The following is a 15441-nucleotide window of genomic DNA, read 5'->3' on the forward strand; positions in this document are numbered from 1 at the left end:
GAGATTACAGCAATAAAAAACAAGTGTGTATCTTCCAAGTGAGGTATGGATTTTCCCAAGATTGTTGGTCTACTGTACTACAGACAGCTAGGAAACATTTGAACCAGTGCCATGTATAGTGTACTTAGCACATCAGTGCCCCTGAGGGAAGTGCTATATTTTAGCCACATGGATATATACACACTACTCATGATCTGAATGATACCGTAATTAATTAAGAGTTGAATTTTCTCTAATGTACTTTTGTAACAATTTTTTTCAGCCAGTGTATTTGTTATTCTCTGGTCTTATACACAGAATCCAATACGAAAGAAATCTCTTCAACTCAGATTCCACTCCAACTTAGTTTGTACAAAGAAGGTTGCTTAAATGGCACTGATGTGTAAACACAATTTTGGAAGTGCATTAAACGTTCACATAACCTAAAGGTCCATCATTTTGTTGCACAAATTACCGCTATAAAATATTTCATTAAAAAACTAATTATATCCCTTACCACAAAATGTACTGATATTACAAATAACGCAAAGGGTTGCTTGTATTCTGCAGTCTAAATTTTAATTATAAATAAAAGTCATGGGGTACTTATAAATATATTTAATAGTAACATAATAAAGATCAAGTTTAAGTAAAAATGAAAAATGTATATACATTTATATAAGTACCTTCCAGGAAGTAGTTTGGCAATTTCCGCCCAACGATTTCCCAACCGCTTATGTGCTTCATAGATAATCCTGTCCTCCTCTTCTGTCCAGGAAGATTTCTTTACCTCAGGATTCAGATGATTATGCCATCTTTCTCTACACTGCTTGCCTATTCTTCCTTTTAAATGTTTTGCAATTAAAGACCATCTTTTTGGCCCATATTTCTGAACTAATTCAATAACCTAAGAAACAGAAAGCAAAGTTTAAAAAAGCATTACCTTTTTTAAAATAAATAAGTCATGGGGGTATAACGTAGAGTATAGTGGCTACAGCTAGTAATATTGTATTGCATATTTGAAAGCTGCTGAGAGAGTAGATCTTAAAAGTTCTCATCACAAGAAAAAAAAATTTTTTACTACATATGGGGATAGATATTAACTTGACTTGTGATCATTTTGCAATATATACATTATTTTGTACATCTGAAACTAATAATTATATCTCAATTTTAAAAAAGCACTACCTTCACAGAATTTTAAAACATAACTCAAGAATGCCATTTTTAATGCATTAAATCCAAACCACAACTACAACTTAAAAAAAAACAATTTTACTAGTAACTATTCCTTCAGCATTTGCCATCTTTTTTTGCAATCAAAAATTGATTCCAAACTTATCTAAAATACAAGTTGTTAATTAAAGTGACTTGTAAGTTAAATTGTTTCATACATTAATATGAAATAACAGTAAAAACGTTAAGACTTAAGCATTTTCTACTCTTACTTTTTTTTTTTTAAAGCTTCAGCTGAAAGCCTAATAAATCATTATGGAAGCAGGAAGGATCTACAGTTACTGTCTTTTCATTTCTTCCTTTCTCAAACTGAAAGGATACAAATCATACATTTTAAAACTTATCATTGGCCATCAAATAAATCAGATCAGTTCTGAACCTAGTGAAGTTTGGGGTTTTTTTGTTTTGTTTTGTTTTTTGTTGGTTTTTCTTTTACTTTGAGTGGCAGTAAGAATACTCTAATTTCCCAACTACATTAACAACATTTATGCCATAAAGAGCATGAACTAAAGAGCAATTCTCAGTAGAGGACAGCAACTCTCCCATTCTGCTCACACTTTCGTAACACAAAGAATTACCTTGGTTTTTGAATCATGCAACTCTTTGGGAACATGATGCTCTGATATCTATCTTATTTGGGGGTTCATTATAGGTCAAGAGGGAAAGTTAAGAATGACTTCCTTACACCTCACATTTTCAGATAAAATAGGAATAAAATTAAATTGTTTTTAAAATGCTAACTCAATTTTCACCAAGAAATTATATCCTAAATGTTGCTAACCTAAGCTCTAAAGAAGGTGACTAAGCTGATAGTATTTTTCCTTCTGCAAACCAAACTTTCAGACAGCAAAGGCTATATATTTTATATTTGGTTTGACTCAGTTCTGAAAAAACTACATTTCAAGATACTCAAGTTTCAATTCTTATGCCAGCAGTAACTCAGAGAACAAATCAAAGTGATTTAAACATGTATTTATGTGACAAAAAACCAATGTATTAGGAAGAAAAAAAGCAAGTCCACCTACACAGTGAAAATAAAGAATATGAACATGTTACCCTCTGATCTTCCTCTTTAGTCCAGGGACCCTTTATCAATTCTGGATTTAAAACTTTCTGCCACCGATGCTGACACTGAAAATCAGAACGATTCTGAAAGAATTCAGATGATTTTGTTATTGAACAATTGTCTTCCAGAAAGCAAGTCAGCCCAAACTTATATCTCACAACCTTAAGAAGAAAGTTTTTCGAGAATAATGCATTCAATAGCATTCTTGAAAAATGTAGTATTTATTTTACATGCCTGTGCCCCAATTCATTTTTAATTAAAATTGTCAGCATTGCTTAGACTATAAATAAAGACAATATACATTTGAAGTTAAATTATGTATCTCTATACTCTGCCTTATAACAGCAAAAAGCAAAGCTACAACACAGATACTGCCATAAAGAAATGTACTGATGATTAAAAGGGAGTAAACAGACAACTATACAAAGCAGACAGACGAACTCAAACAGCATAGCAGTCTGGATTCATATAGTATAGCAGTACATAACTCTAGAAAATTAAAAAATCCTGAAAGGCATTATTAGACCACTCATGGTATTTAAAGGATGTTTATAAATGTCAACCTCCAAGTTATCAAGTAAAAACTAAATATACCTAGATAGAAGATGTGCATTATATACCAGTTAAATTATTTAAGTGTTGAAGTTCAAAAGGAAAATGAATTTACCAGGATAAAACCTTATGTAGAAACATCCCAAACTCCAAAAATGATTCATAAGTGTAGCCTTATTTTAGTCAAGTCACAACCTAGTAACTCCTATGTATTACAAGGATAATAATAATAACACTTAACTTTTCATTAGCGATTCAGTTTTCAAAGATATTAGCTCATATACAGGATTACAGATGATTTAGAAGCATATAAATACAAATACTTTATTTACCAATAGCTCTGTCCTGGTGCCTAGTGGACTTATTTTTATTCAAACTGAGCTTCTTCATTTACAGCTTCTGTACATCAATGCTGATCCATTTTAAGGTTATCAATTTTTCAAAATAATTAGGCTGTTCCTGTATAGCCTTGTAGCATTTCTCTGTTCACTTCATTTGCTGTTATACCATTGAAATTAAACTGATAAAGCTAATGTAAATAGCTTTTCTAATTTAGCTTCCATTTACTGAACACATGCTAAATGTCAGGAACTGTGCCAAACATCCTATGTTACTTCTAATTCTCACAGCAACGTAGCTTTTTCTGGTTTTATTAATTAGCTACCAAAATACTTCAATATATTTAACTTCTCTCAAAATGTTTTAACATTTATCAGCAAATATTTATAAAGCCCTACCCAAACTTCGTATCATTTTTGTTTTAGATTATTAATCTTTTTAGATCCCTGGATAAACTAATTACTAGAAAATCAGACTTTAAAAACTTCCAACTGTAGGAAGATCAGAACAAAAGAGATGTTTTTAGGAAGGAAATCTAAATCTAAAATAATGTAGACACATTTCTGAAAAATAGCAAATGTAACCCCATGGCCTAAATCATTCATGTCAGCAATAAAGGATAATGTTTCACTTACTTGAAGATGACTAGCAATTAGAGTCCAATCATCAGTTCCATGTTGTTCAACCAACTTCTTTAACTTATCATCCTATTAAAACAGGTATGAAAAATTAGAAAGTTCTCCCTCACCCTATTCCTGAATATAGATACTCTCCAATTCTTCCATGTCGTATCTGGTGGCCATTTTTAGAAGGACTGAAGCCATTATAACACAAGTTCTCCCATTTACTAAACTGATTCTGTCAGTCTCAATATCAACCCGCTATTCATGTATGGTTGAAGAAAAATAATGTGCAAGTCAGTTGATGGATAACTTTTCTCATGTTTTGTTTCTAAATATCTTTAATATATATTATTAATCATTAAATACGAGCATGGAATTAGTAAGCCTTATCACATAATTACCTCATCTCTTGTCCATTTTACTCTATTCCAGAGTTTCTTCAACACTTTTTGTTGCGGGACTTCATAATCATGATCAGCATACTGAAGGTCATCATCCTCATCCTCACTGAAAAGAACACAATTGTGAAATCAAGAATTTTACTTAGGGCTTTCCTGGTGGCGCAGTGGTTGAGAGTCCACCTGCCCATGCAGGGGACACGGGTTCCTGCCCCGGTGTGGGAAGATCCCACATGCCGCGGAGCGGCTGGGCCCGTGAGCCATGGCCGCTGAGCCTGCGCGTCCGGAGCCTGTGCTCCGCAACAGGAGAGGCCACAGCGGTGAGAGGCCCGCGTACCGCCAAAAAAAAAAGAATTTTATTTAAAGATGTGAATTCAATCACTGAATCTGAATACACAGTTACGACGAAAAGAAGCCACTCAGACTAGCAGACATATGTCCAACGAGATTATTCAAAGTATAAAAAAAATTAAGAGTCATACAATGGAGAGGAGCTGTAGTTCTTACTGACACAGAGGAATGAAGCTAGATATGTCAGCAGAGGCCAAGTGATAACCTTTATGTCATGCTAAGGAGTTTGACCTTTATTCTTTATTTGACCTTTAACCTAAAGAGTTAAAGGAATTTAAGTAAGGGAGTAAAAGATCAGTATCTTGTGTTTCAGCAAAAGTCACTGGCAGGAATGTGGAGAGATGGAGGAAGGAAGACCAGTTGGTAATCTTTCACAATACCCCAAGTAAGAAATTATTAGGGCCTGGCAACGATAATGGTAAAATACAAAACAAAGTCAGTTAAAAGACACAATAGAAGAAATGAGCCATTTACAACACCAACAAAAAAAGTTAAAATATGTAGAAATAATTTGAGTATACAGATCAAGTTATAGTAAACAATGAAACACTATTATGAGACACAGAAGAACAAATGAAAAAACATTCAGAGCACATTCTTGGAAAGGAAAACAATATTATAGATGTCCATTCTCTGTAAATTAATTAATAAATTTAGATTAAATGAATAAAAATACGAACAGATTTTCAGAGGAACTTAGACAAGCTGATTCTACAGTTCATATGGAAAAATAAACAGGCAGTAATAGCCAAAAAAGTTCTAAAAAAGGAGAGAGAGAATTAGCACTACCCAATATCAGAATATACTGTAGAGAAACAATAAATAAAACAGAATGGTACTGACACATGTGCAGATACTCAAATCAATGGAACAGAATAGAACATTCAGGAAAAACACAAAACCCGTATGGGAATTTGGTAAATTGTAACATATCAATCAGTGGGGTAAAGATGGACTTTTCAATGAAGGGTAAGACACTGGGTAGCTATCTTAAAAAATAAAGCTAAAGTCTTACTTTAAAATAAAAACTTCAGATGAAGCAAATATTTTACACTTAAAAAAATGAAAACATAATAGTACTATAATAGGGTTGAATTCTATTTTTTACATCCTTGAGTAGAAGAAATCTAAATGTGACAAAAATCAAGAAACCATAAAAGAATAAACCAACTAAGGTCGTGATAGTAGTTATAGAAAGAAGCACATAAACCTGAGATATGAAAAAGGTAGAAACAAAAGGATTTTTCAACTGATGAATCTGAGAGACATGGGAGGAAGATTCAAGGAAGACTCCAAAATTTCTGGCTTTGGGAGCATAAATAGAGCTATCCACTGAGATATGGAATAGGAGGAGAAACAGAACTTTGGAAGGTAGAAGGGAATGAGGAGAGTAAGCAATTTGGACTGATTTTAAGGCATTTCAGAAATATACAGGTGGATACTGGATATATCCAGAACAGCACTGTCCGATAGAAATGTAATGCAAGCCACATATGTAATTTCTTAGTGGCCACATTTAAAAAAAAATAGAAACAGGTGAAATTAATTTTAATAATAAATAATATTTAACCCAATATATTTTTTAATTGTCAATTCAACATGTAATCAACATAATCACAAAATCTTTTACATTCTTTTCTTCTTACTTAAGTCTTCAAAATCTGGTGTGGCATTGTCCAGGAGGGAAGAGAGTGCCAAAGGCAAAAGAGAAAGAGGAAAAAAAAACAAGAAGATGAAGCTGATAGAAAGAGCCCAGGAGCAACAAAGTGAATTCCTAGCTACAGACAGAGCTAATCAGAAAAATAAAAATTAAATTAAATTTTAAAAAAATTTTAATAAAATAAAATTAGAAGTACATAGCAATTCCAACTAGCCACATATCAAGAGCTCAACAGCCACATGTGACTAGTGGCTCTCCTACTAGGCAGAGCCGATCTAGAAGACAACTGGGCACATGGATCTTCTGCTCAGGTAACAGGTTTAGGGTAGACATACAGTTTTGGCAATCACCAGCACACAGAGAACAGTTAAAGCCATGAGAGCACAAAACCCCAGAAAAGAGGGCAGGTCTTTATGATAAACTGAATTAGAGGATTTTGAGTAGTCAATGGACTGAATAAAGTTATGAGCATCTGAAAATAACATGAGCTAATATTTACTTAACGTTTCTAAGTACCAGACATTGTGGAAAACGAAGGCCTAGATTTAATATATACTGTTTACAGATCCTTTGCAGAACTTCTAATTTCCCTTGATTTGTCAATTCCATTAGGACCAAAATTATTCTTATCTGACCAAACAAGACACCAAAATCCCCCACCCACCTACCTATGGCACCTAACTGCTTCTTTAGTTTAATGCACTTCTGTATTCCAATACTTTCTCCCCTAAAGCCAATGTCTATTTTAATGATCTGCCAGTCCTATTTCCATATATGATTGTTTTGTTAAACTATGCTGAAAATAAAAGCACAGGTTTAATTAAATACCTGTTATTTGCAGCCATCTTCAGCTATCAGAAATATCACTTGATTAGCCACGATTAAACTGTTAAATTGGAGATGGTTCAGGATCCAATGACTTCATAAATTTCTAAAAAGGCTAGTAAACCAGATAAAACACCATACTGAAGCTTGCTGTCCACTGTACGCACTCATGGAACTCACCCATCCTTCTCAATGCTATCACACTTGTCGACCTTCCCAACCAAATTGTAAACTCAGGAGTACAAAGACCATGTCTAATACGTTCACCTCTCTTCATCAAGCACAGTACCTGCCATTCAAACATTTGTAAAATTACTGAATGTTCTTGCTTACTCTTTCACCTCCTCCAAGTATTCTGTATTCCAAAATTACCTCACTCCTTCCCAACCCAATCAAAACTTTTACCTCCCTTAATACAGCTGATCTCAAGTTGACATGAGAAAGAAAACTTTTTTTTAAACAAATGCAAATACCTCTAAGAGGAGATAAAAAGCATTCCCATTTATTAAAAAGAACTTTCAAAATCCAAATGCACCTCCAAGTGGTAGAATTTTAAGCATAACCTGCTGAAACAAACATAAAAAAAATATTCAGTACAGAAGGGGTTCTTTGGGGTGTCTGCTAATATTGCCTAACCTTTCCTAGAACTGTCCCCTGCAACATTATCACTTCGTGTCATCCCAAACAGCCCTCAGTAATGCTTTTTACAGGTTCCCATCTCTTCTTCCCTCCCCTCAGACCCCAACACCTTCCATAACAGCATGTTTGAGGTTGCTTTAAAAATTAGGTTATTTGAAAACAATTTCTAATTTGGGGACTCACCCATATAAATTTTGAGTATTCACAAAAATATTCACATCACATCTAATCTGTACAAAATTCACCTTATCAGTATTCTTATCAAAATATGTTAAGTTAAAGATATGAATCCAAAAATGTTATTTTGGTCAAAAGACTAGTTTCCAAGGAGTAATATTCCTGAAAACGTGTTCACTTTAACTTTAAAAACCTGCCTTATTTTTTAACCACATACTTGATTTGTGAGAAATTTCTATTTCTACAAGAGGTTTCATTCTCTGTCTTGCATCAGTATGGCCATCATGTTCAGGAAGCTGGGTTTTTTGAGTGGTTGAGTGTGAGGGAGGATTAAAGTAGAATTCTTAGAATCCATCTCTCTACCACGGGGACTTCCCTAGAATCTATCTACCTCTTAGTTTTAGCATTATTTCTATATTATTTAAGTAATTGTTGAAAGGATGATAAAACTTTCAAGTAAGCGTGACAGAAGAAGATCCTAGAAACTCATCAGTAGCTAAAACATAAAGCTGCCTGAGGGGCTTCCCTGGTGGCGCAGTGGTTGAGAGTGAGAATGCCTACAATTTGCGAATAAAAACGGGAAGAGATAAAACCCCACAAATAACTTCACCAATATTCTACTTTCACCATTTAACAATGAAAAAGTCCCATTGCTTAAAAATGGTTAGACACCATCAAAACAAATCATTATTTCATTTTCTTTATTTGTTTTATTTGCTTTATTTTTCTGCTTTCTACTTCATTTTTTAGTATTTCTGTATTGTAGCTATCAATGCTGGTAATATCTAATAGTTAAATAAAATCAACTTCCTACTATCTATCTGTAAATAGATAAACCATTTTTAGCCTAGGGTGACTAATCTAGAAGACAGTAAAAATAGGTGAAATTATTTCTCCAGTCACAAAGCAAAAACCGAAGAGGAATTTGGTCTTTGAATCTCCATTCAGGACTTGGTTTCCCGAATCATTCTGCCAGTTTTATTTTTTAAGTCAAATAAAATATTTATTCTGTAACTGTCTAATGCATAACCTAAGTACCATATTCAAAAACTTGTGTAGATTATGAATGAACAAAGTGATTAGGGTGATTATGAAACTGCAAAATGAAGAGCATATGCACACACACAAAAATACTATGACTCATTAGGCCAGGAAAATGGTTAAGAGTAATTCTACACTGGGGTGTAAGCTAATAGGATGTGATAGTCGTTAACTTTCCCTGTGAAATAATACACAAACTATTCACACTTGGGAATATTAAGATAAAACATTGAAAGAAGTTCAATTTTAAAGGACATCAATTATTCCACCTAAAAAAGAGTAAAACGTGGTGTGCCAAAGGAAGAATTTTTTAAAAGAAATTTTTTAAAATTTATTTTTATTTGAATAGAAACTGATTTGAATTAGAGAAATATCAGTAGTTCTATAAAATTTGCTCCAGTAAAATCACTTCAACTTGATAATATTTTAAATCAAACTGCATCAAGTCTGAATATTTTTATCATAATCAAAAAATACATCTTTATTATACTGTCTTGACAGAATAACTGTGAATTTTTTTAAGTTCAGTCGAATTCAAGGGATGAAAATTTACCAGTTTGATTTAATAAAGTGAAATCAGGCCACCCAGTGGTTAATACGATGTACTGCATACATGAATATTTTATTCCCAAATCTGCAAACTAGCATCATTATAGTAAGACAAATTCGACTTTATTTGACCATTAATAGCAATAATGAAATAAATACTGAAGGGATTTCTACCTAGCTATCCATAAACAAAAACAATGCGAGAACATTTCTATTTTATTCCATCAGTGTGTGTATATTTTTAAATGAGGAAAGATGATTACAAAAAGAGTTCAAAATAGGAACTATATTAAAGCTAGATGGTACCTTATAGACCACAAAATCCAAACCCCTTATATTAACAGACAAAAAACAGGGCTATAGAGTTTACTTGCTTTCCCCAAACAATATCGCTAATTACAAAGTTGATTTAAAAATCAGTTCTCCTATTTCAGTATTCTTCACCCACAACACCCATCTCACTAGAAACAACACAATAAAACTGCTTCCTACAACACACATACCACATACCTAAAGAGCTGGCTTTTGTCTTTCCAGTTTAGTATAGTCACCAGTCATCTCAACTGTAAATACCTGAATCTGTTCCTACTTAAAGAGGCCTTCTAGCGTCTAAATGACACTTTTTAAAGCTTATTTTTAAGAGTAGAACTGGCTTTTAAAACCTAAAATTAATTACTTAATACATAAATATGGTTAAAAATCAAATACATGTTAATAACAGATATACCAATTTTAGTATTGCCTGTAAATTATGTCATTAAAACCCCCAGTGGGATCTAAAAACTATTTAAAGTCACAACACCAAATAAACCTTTTCCTTTATGTAAATCCAGATCAGAGATACTATAGCTATCTTAAAGATCAAAAGAGCTAACATCCTTCAGTTGTTTAAACCTGAGGTAACATTTTTTACTTTTTTTTTTTCAGATCATACAGGAGAGGTTATTACAGGATTTATGCCTGTAGTTTTATGCAAAACTTTTATACAGCGAGTATAGTTTTCAATCAAATACTTAAGTGGTTGTATAGTGGAGATTTTAAAGTGACTGAATTATGTCCTTTTTCATTCAACTATAAATTAGGTTCATATTTATTATTAAGATATTTAGTTAAAGGCATGAGACTAGACTTTGCCCAATAGATTATTTATCCTTCAAAACATTTCACATCCTATTATTTTCTAAGATAAATAAGTCATATTTACCTATACAAGAAATATAATTTAGAGCACAAAACACATTCAAGTATGAAGACCCTAAGAAATACACCATTCACAGATGATAATTCCTCATCACATCTTCTACCTGTATACTCCCATAGGGAGTGTAGCTTCACCCCACCACATTTAACTACTCCAGACTTATGACTCTTTCAATCATTCTGTAATACATTTCAATTAATTTATACAGTTGACAGGAATAAAAGTCAACAGTGCAATTAATGTTTAGATCTCAAAGCTCACAGTATTGTCAATAAAACAACTTATACAGGCAAATTAATCATTAAATCACTTCTTTCTTAGCCTATTATTATGAAGCATATGCAAATTATGGACAGAAAAACTAACTGGAGAAGGCAGGGTTCTGACATTCAAGCATCCATGTCTAACCATAACTAACTGCTAATGACAGAATTAGCCAAGAAACTGTTTCAAATAAGATTAACATCAATACTGATAAGTAGATAATGCCACACATTGAATATAAACTAACTCCTGTTATTGACTTGACAATATTCACTTGTCACCTTGCTTAATGAAGGTATATTTAAAAATTCAAAAGAAAAGGCCTAAATCAATACCTCAGTAATTATAGTTACAGGAGATTTTAATATCTATCTTTTCTGAAGACTGAGAAGTCAGTCAGGTCCTTGATGTCCTAGAGTAATAATTCTCACCTGGGTGATTCTGGCCCCCAACAGACATTTGGTAATGTCTGGAGACATTTTTGATCGTCACACCTGGGGGAAGTGGGGTGTTACTGGCATCCACCGGGTAGAGGCCAGGGATGCTGCTAGACATTCTACAAAGCACAGGACAGTACCCCTCCCACCCCGCCTTCCCAATACAAAGAATTATCTGATCCAAAATATCAAGTGCCTAGGTTGAAAAGCCTCTTCTAGAGAAGTGTGTGTGTGTGTGTGTGTGTGTGTGTGTGTGTGTGTGTAAATTTGTTCCACCTCAAGAGTTTGATCTATTCTGTAGTTGCTGCAAAGTAATAATCTAACAAAGACTTAACTACATTCTATGCTGATTTCTGCAAAAGATACCTTACATGCAGCAGATACTTAATAAATGAAGAGCAACAAATACTATGTGTACTTATTGCCAATTTTTAACAGTAATCTTCAGTGAATGAAGCTAGTACTAAATTTCAACTTGGGAAATACACCTCCAGTTGAGACTTTGAGGCTGTGGATCTAGATAAATAAAGCCATTTGGAAATCCTGTCAAACATCTTTTCATGTTTATTTAATAATACTGACAACTAAAAGATACTGTAGTTTTTTGTCATCTAAGTAATTCCTACACACAATTTAGGAGTAGCTACTATAATGACATAAATAAAAATGAGAAGCGTAAATTCATCCTAGCAAGTTTTCCAAAAAAACATGCCCTACCTCTTTGCAACACTTAGGCACAGTCAGAGCCCAACAGACACACAAAATATTAAGTGACTCAAACACATTGTTTTATTTTAAGATCAAGCTCCTGGTGGTAACAGTGTGGCATCTTCCCAGTAGAAGATATTAAAAATACATACATAAAGCTGAGAACATGGGTATGGTAATTACAGTAAACATCAAAAAAGGTCCTCTCTCCTCAGCTATTCCTCAGAGGACTTCCACACCTTTCAAGGGAGCAAAGACGGCAAAAGGGTCCCCACCCAGGTTTATCACAAAGTTCCTATTTTTAACTGGCCCAGGCATTCAGAGAAAAAGAGGCCCTCTGAACACCATTTTCAGGTCGTCCAGGCAGGACACTTCCACTTTCATCTGCGGAGCGTATTCCCTGAAAGCGCACAGACTTACCTGTCAACTCCCACCAAGAAGTGGCTGTGAACGTTTGGGGGTCTGGATGTGCGCTGTGGGGAGAGTCGACTCAAAAGAGCAACCTGGGCATCTGTTAGTCACTTTCTGAGTCTGAAACACACTGGTCCCCAACTCCACACGTCACGGCTGCGCTGAGGCCAGCGGGCCGAAGTGGCTGTGGAGCAGCGGGAAGAAAACCTCTGCCCCGGCTGGGGAGGGCCTGGTGCGGAAGCAGCGGGAAAGGAAAGGGAATCTGAGCCGACACTGTGCCGACGGGCCCGGGCGAAAGGGATGTCACCCACCTGCGCGACCTCTTCGCCATCCTTCAAGTACCGCATAGGCGCGGGCTGGGCGGGGACGCAGTTCAGCCTCCTCCAGCCTCAGGCTAATGCTCCTTCTCCCCGACCCTCCCTCCGCTTCCCTCTCCGAGGTCCCTCTCCGCGGCGACCGAGTGCGGAACGCACGTCCCCGGCAGGGCAGGACAGAAGGACTGAGGCGCGGACCGCGACCCGCCCCCGGTCCGTAGCGCCGCTCCTAGCCCCGGCCCGGCCCGGTCACGGATGCCCCCAACATGTCAGCAGGCGCGCTCCCGCCCTCCGCCGGCCCCTCCCGCCACCTCTCAGCCTCCTCGCCGCTGTCCCAGCGCGGCTCCGCCGCGGGCGCCGACCCCCGCCCTCTCCCCGCAGCGAACTGCCCGGCAGGGATCACAGCCTCCTGCAGGGTTTTGTCCGCACCGCCGAATCTCGCGCCCAGCCTCCCTCAAGAGCCGCCGTTTGAATCTGCGCACGCGGCCCCGAATCTTATTGGCTGTGGCGGCCGCACGCGGGGGGACGAGGGCGGGGCGGGGAGAGCGCGCGCGACTGCGGGCGGGGGCTGGGGAGCTGGAAGTCGGGACTGGAACCCGCGGGAGTCGGGGAAGGAGCTGGGAGCCAGGGGGTGGGGCCGCAGGCCAGGCTAGCGGGTCCAGCAGTGACAGGACCCGGAGCGCGCAGAGCGCCGCACCCGAGGGGGCGGGACGCCGAGGGCAGCGCGGGGCCTGCTGGGAAAGCGAGTTCCAGGCTCGCGGAGAGGCGTGTCCGGAAGCGGCGGCGGGAGCCCAAACTTCCCGGGGTGAGCGGACGGTGTCCCTGAGGGTTGAGCTGTCCCGCCAGGGCATGTCCCCGCAGCCTTCTCTCGGCCTCAGCTCTTCAGTCCTCGGGTGCATCCCTCCTCACTAGTTAGGAGGCTCGGTCTTCGGACTTGAGACAAATCTAACCATAAAATTTGCGCGGCCGTTATTGTTTAAGCAAAACTGCGAGTTATTTTTGCCAAACGTCGTAGCTGCTGAACTAGCGAAGACCGTAGCAGGAAACCGAATATCAAGAATGAGCAGGAGTGTGACAGGTGAAAAAGTTTTTAGCTGGACACGTGCTTGGAACTGAAAAGGGAAATAATCCGGGTCGGCGGCTGGTCTCCAAAGTGCTTAATCTCCTCCCCGGCTCTACGGGAAGTAGCTGCTGTGCGCGGTGAAGGAGCCCTGATCCGGGAGAAGAATGCAGGAAGACCGGAGCGGACTGGGAATTTCGCCCAGACAAATGAGTACGGTCGTCAACAGTAGAAGGTGACCTTCCTTCTCAGGAGAGACAGGAGGACGGGGCAACTGCACTGGAGGAGCTTCTGGCAGTTAAAACTACTCTAGAGGTTTCAAGTCTAATAACTACAAACTGCTCAGTTCAAGTAGCGTTAAAATAGATTAACTACAGTAAGGATTAGAAATGGTAAAGGATACAAATTTGCAAGGTAACATGCTCTACTGCATGGAGCACGAAACCACAGGTTAATATTGTAACAAACTTACATTTTGCTATTTTGAAAGTTTACGCATCAATTTTTGCAAATAAGAGACGCAGGTGCAAATGTGAATTAAGAGGAGCTTGCATGCACTACTTTTAAAACTTAAAACACCTGCCTTTTTATAGTTCCTTTTTCTCAAGGTATGGGTTCTGGGAAGGTAAAACAGCTTTTCTTTCAAATCATTGCTTGCTGTGTTGCTAGTTAACTTAAAAAAAAAACTAATTTAGAAAGTAATGTCGTTTGAAAACAGTGTTTTCTTTACTCTTGGGTCACACATCACTCCGCTTATTTACATCCTAACAGGAAGCGGAATTTCTACTATATTTTAGGCTGTAGTCTAAAAGGTATACAGAATACGTTTTTAGAGCTTGAAGAGAGTTGTTTTAGATTTTGACAGCAAACTAAGTTCCTCTCATTTTAGAGATAGAGAAAAACATAATTCCTCAGAAAGATAACATCGCAAATTCATTTAAATTAGTTACAAAAAAAACCAAAGTGTGGAATTAAAGTGGTTCACAGTCATTTGAATACACATACTCAAATATAACCTGTGACTTGCGTTTTTTTAATCAAAATATATTTAATAAAGAATTTTAATTCAGAGTATATAAAGAAATCTCAAAACTCAATAATGAGAAAAAAAAAGAAGCAATAAAAAGGGCAAAAGATTAGAGCAGACACTTCACCGAAAAAGATAAGTAGCATGAAAAGATGCTCCACATCATTAATCATTAGAGAAATGCAAAGTAAAACCACAATGAGGTACTACTACACAGCTATTAGAATGGGGGGAGGGGGACTGTAAAAAGTGTTGGCGAAGATGAAGATGCTGAGCAAGTATAACTTTTCATACACTGCCGGTAGGAATGCAGCTGAAACAGCCACTTTGGAAAACAGATGTTTACAGTGGCTTTATTTGTAATCACCAGAAGCTGAAAACACAAGGAACTTTGTCATGCATTTACTCCTCAGCCCCCAAGAGTTAGTTTTGAATAGTCTGTTAATGCTTCTCAAGTCTTTCCACAGAGGTATAGGGGGGAAAACCAAGGGGAGACAGGGGTTGGGGGCAAGTGCTGGAAATTTCTTTGAAAACTCATTTTTTATATTTAAAAATGAGTTTTTAAATTATTTACTTTCTTACTC

The 15441-nt window shown here is 37.0% G+C and overlaps 1 protein-coding gene across 8 annotated transcripts in view; it reads right to left on the reverse strand.

Annotated features, from left to right (window-relative positions):
* Window positions 1–13244, reverse strand: part of MYBL1 (MYB proto-oncogene like 1) — a 34088-nt gene extending 20844 nt beyond the window's left edge. For 3 of the 8 annotated variants that reach the window (XM_073794462.1, XM_019925245.3, XM_019925242.3), the window contains exons 1-5: window positions 12768–13244; window positions 4197–4302; window positions 3808–3879; window positions 2272–2364; window positions 666–886 (exon numbers count right to left, since the gene is read on the reverse strand). In XM_073794462.1, the coding sequence (XP_073650563.1) occupies window positions 666–886; window positions 2272–2364; window positions 3808–3879; window positions 4197–4302; window positions 12768–12787 (512 nt within the window). In that variant the 5' untranslated portion in view covers window positions 12788–13244. The remainder of the gene's footprint in view (window positions 1–665; window positions 887–2271; window positions 2365–3807; window positions 3880–4196; window positions 4303–12767) is intronic. The other 5 variants (XM_019925247.3, XM_019925246.3, XM_019925241.3 and 2 more) reach the window with 2 other exon arrangements.
* Window positions 13245–15441: the final 2197 nt, after the last annotated feature.

This window comes from Tursiops truncatus, chromosome 17 (assembly GCF_011762595.2).
Source record: "Tursiops truncatus isolate mTurTru1 chromosome 17, mTurTru1.mat.Y, whole genome shotgun sequence".
NCBI lineage: Eukaryota > Metazoa > Chordata > Mammalia > Artiodactyla > Delphinidae > Tursiops > Tursiops truncatus.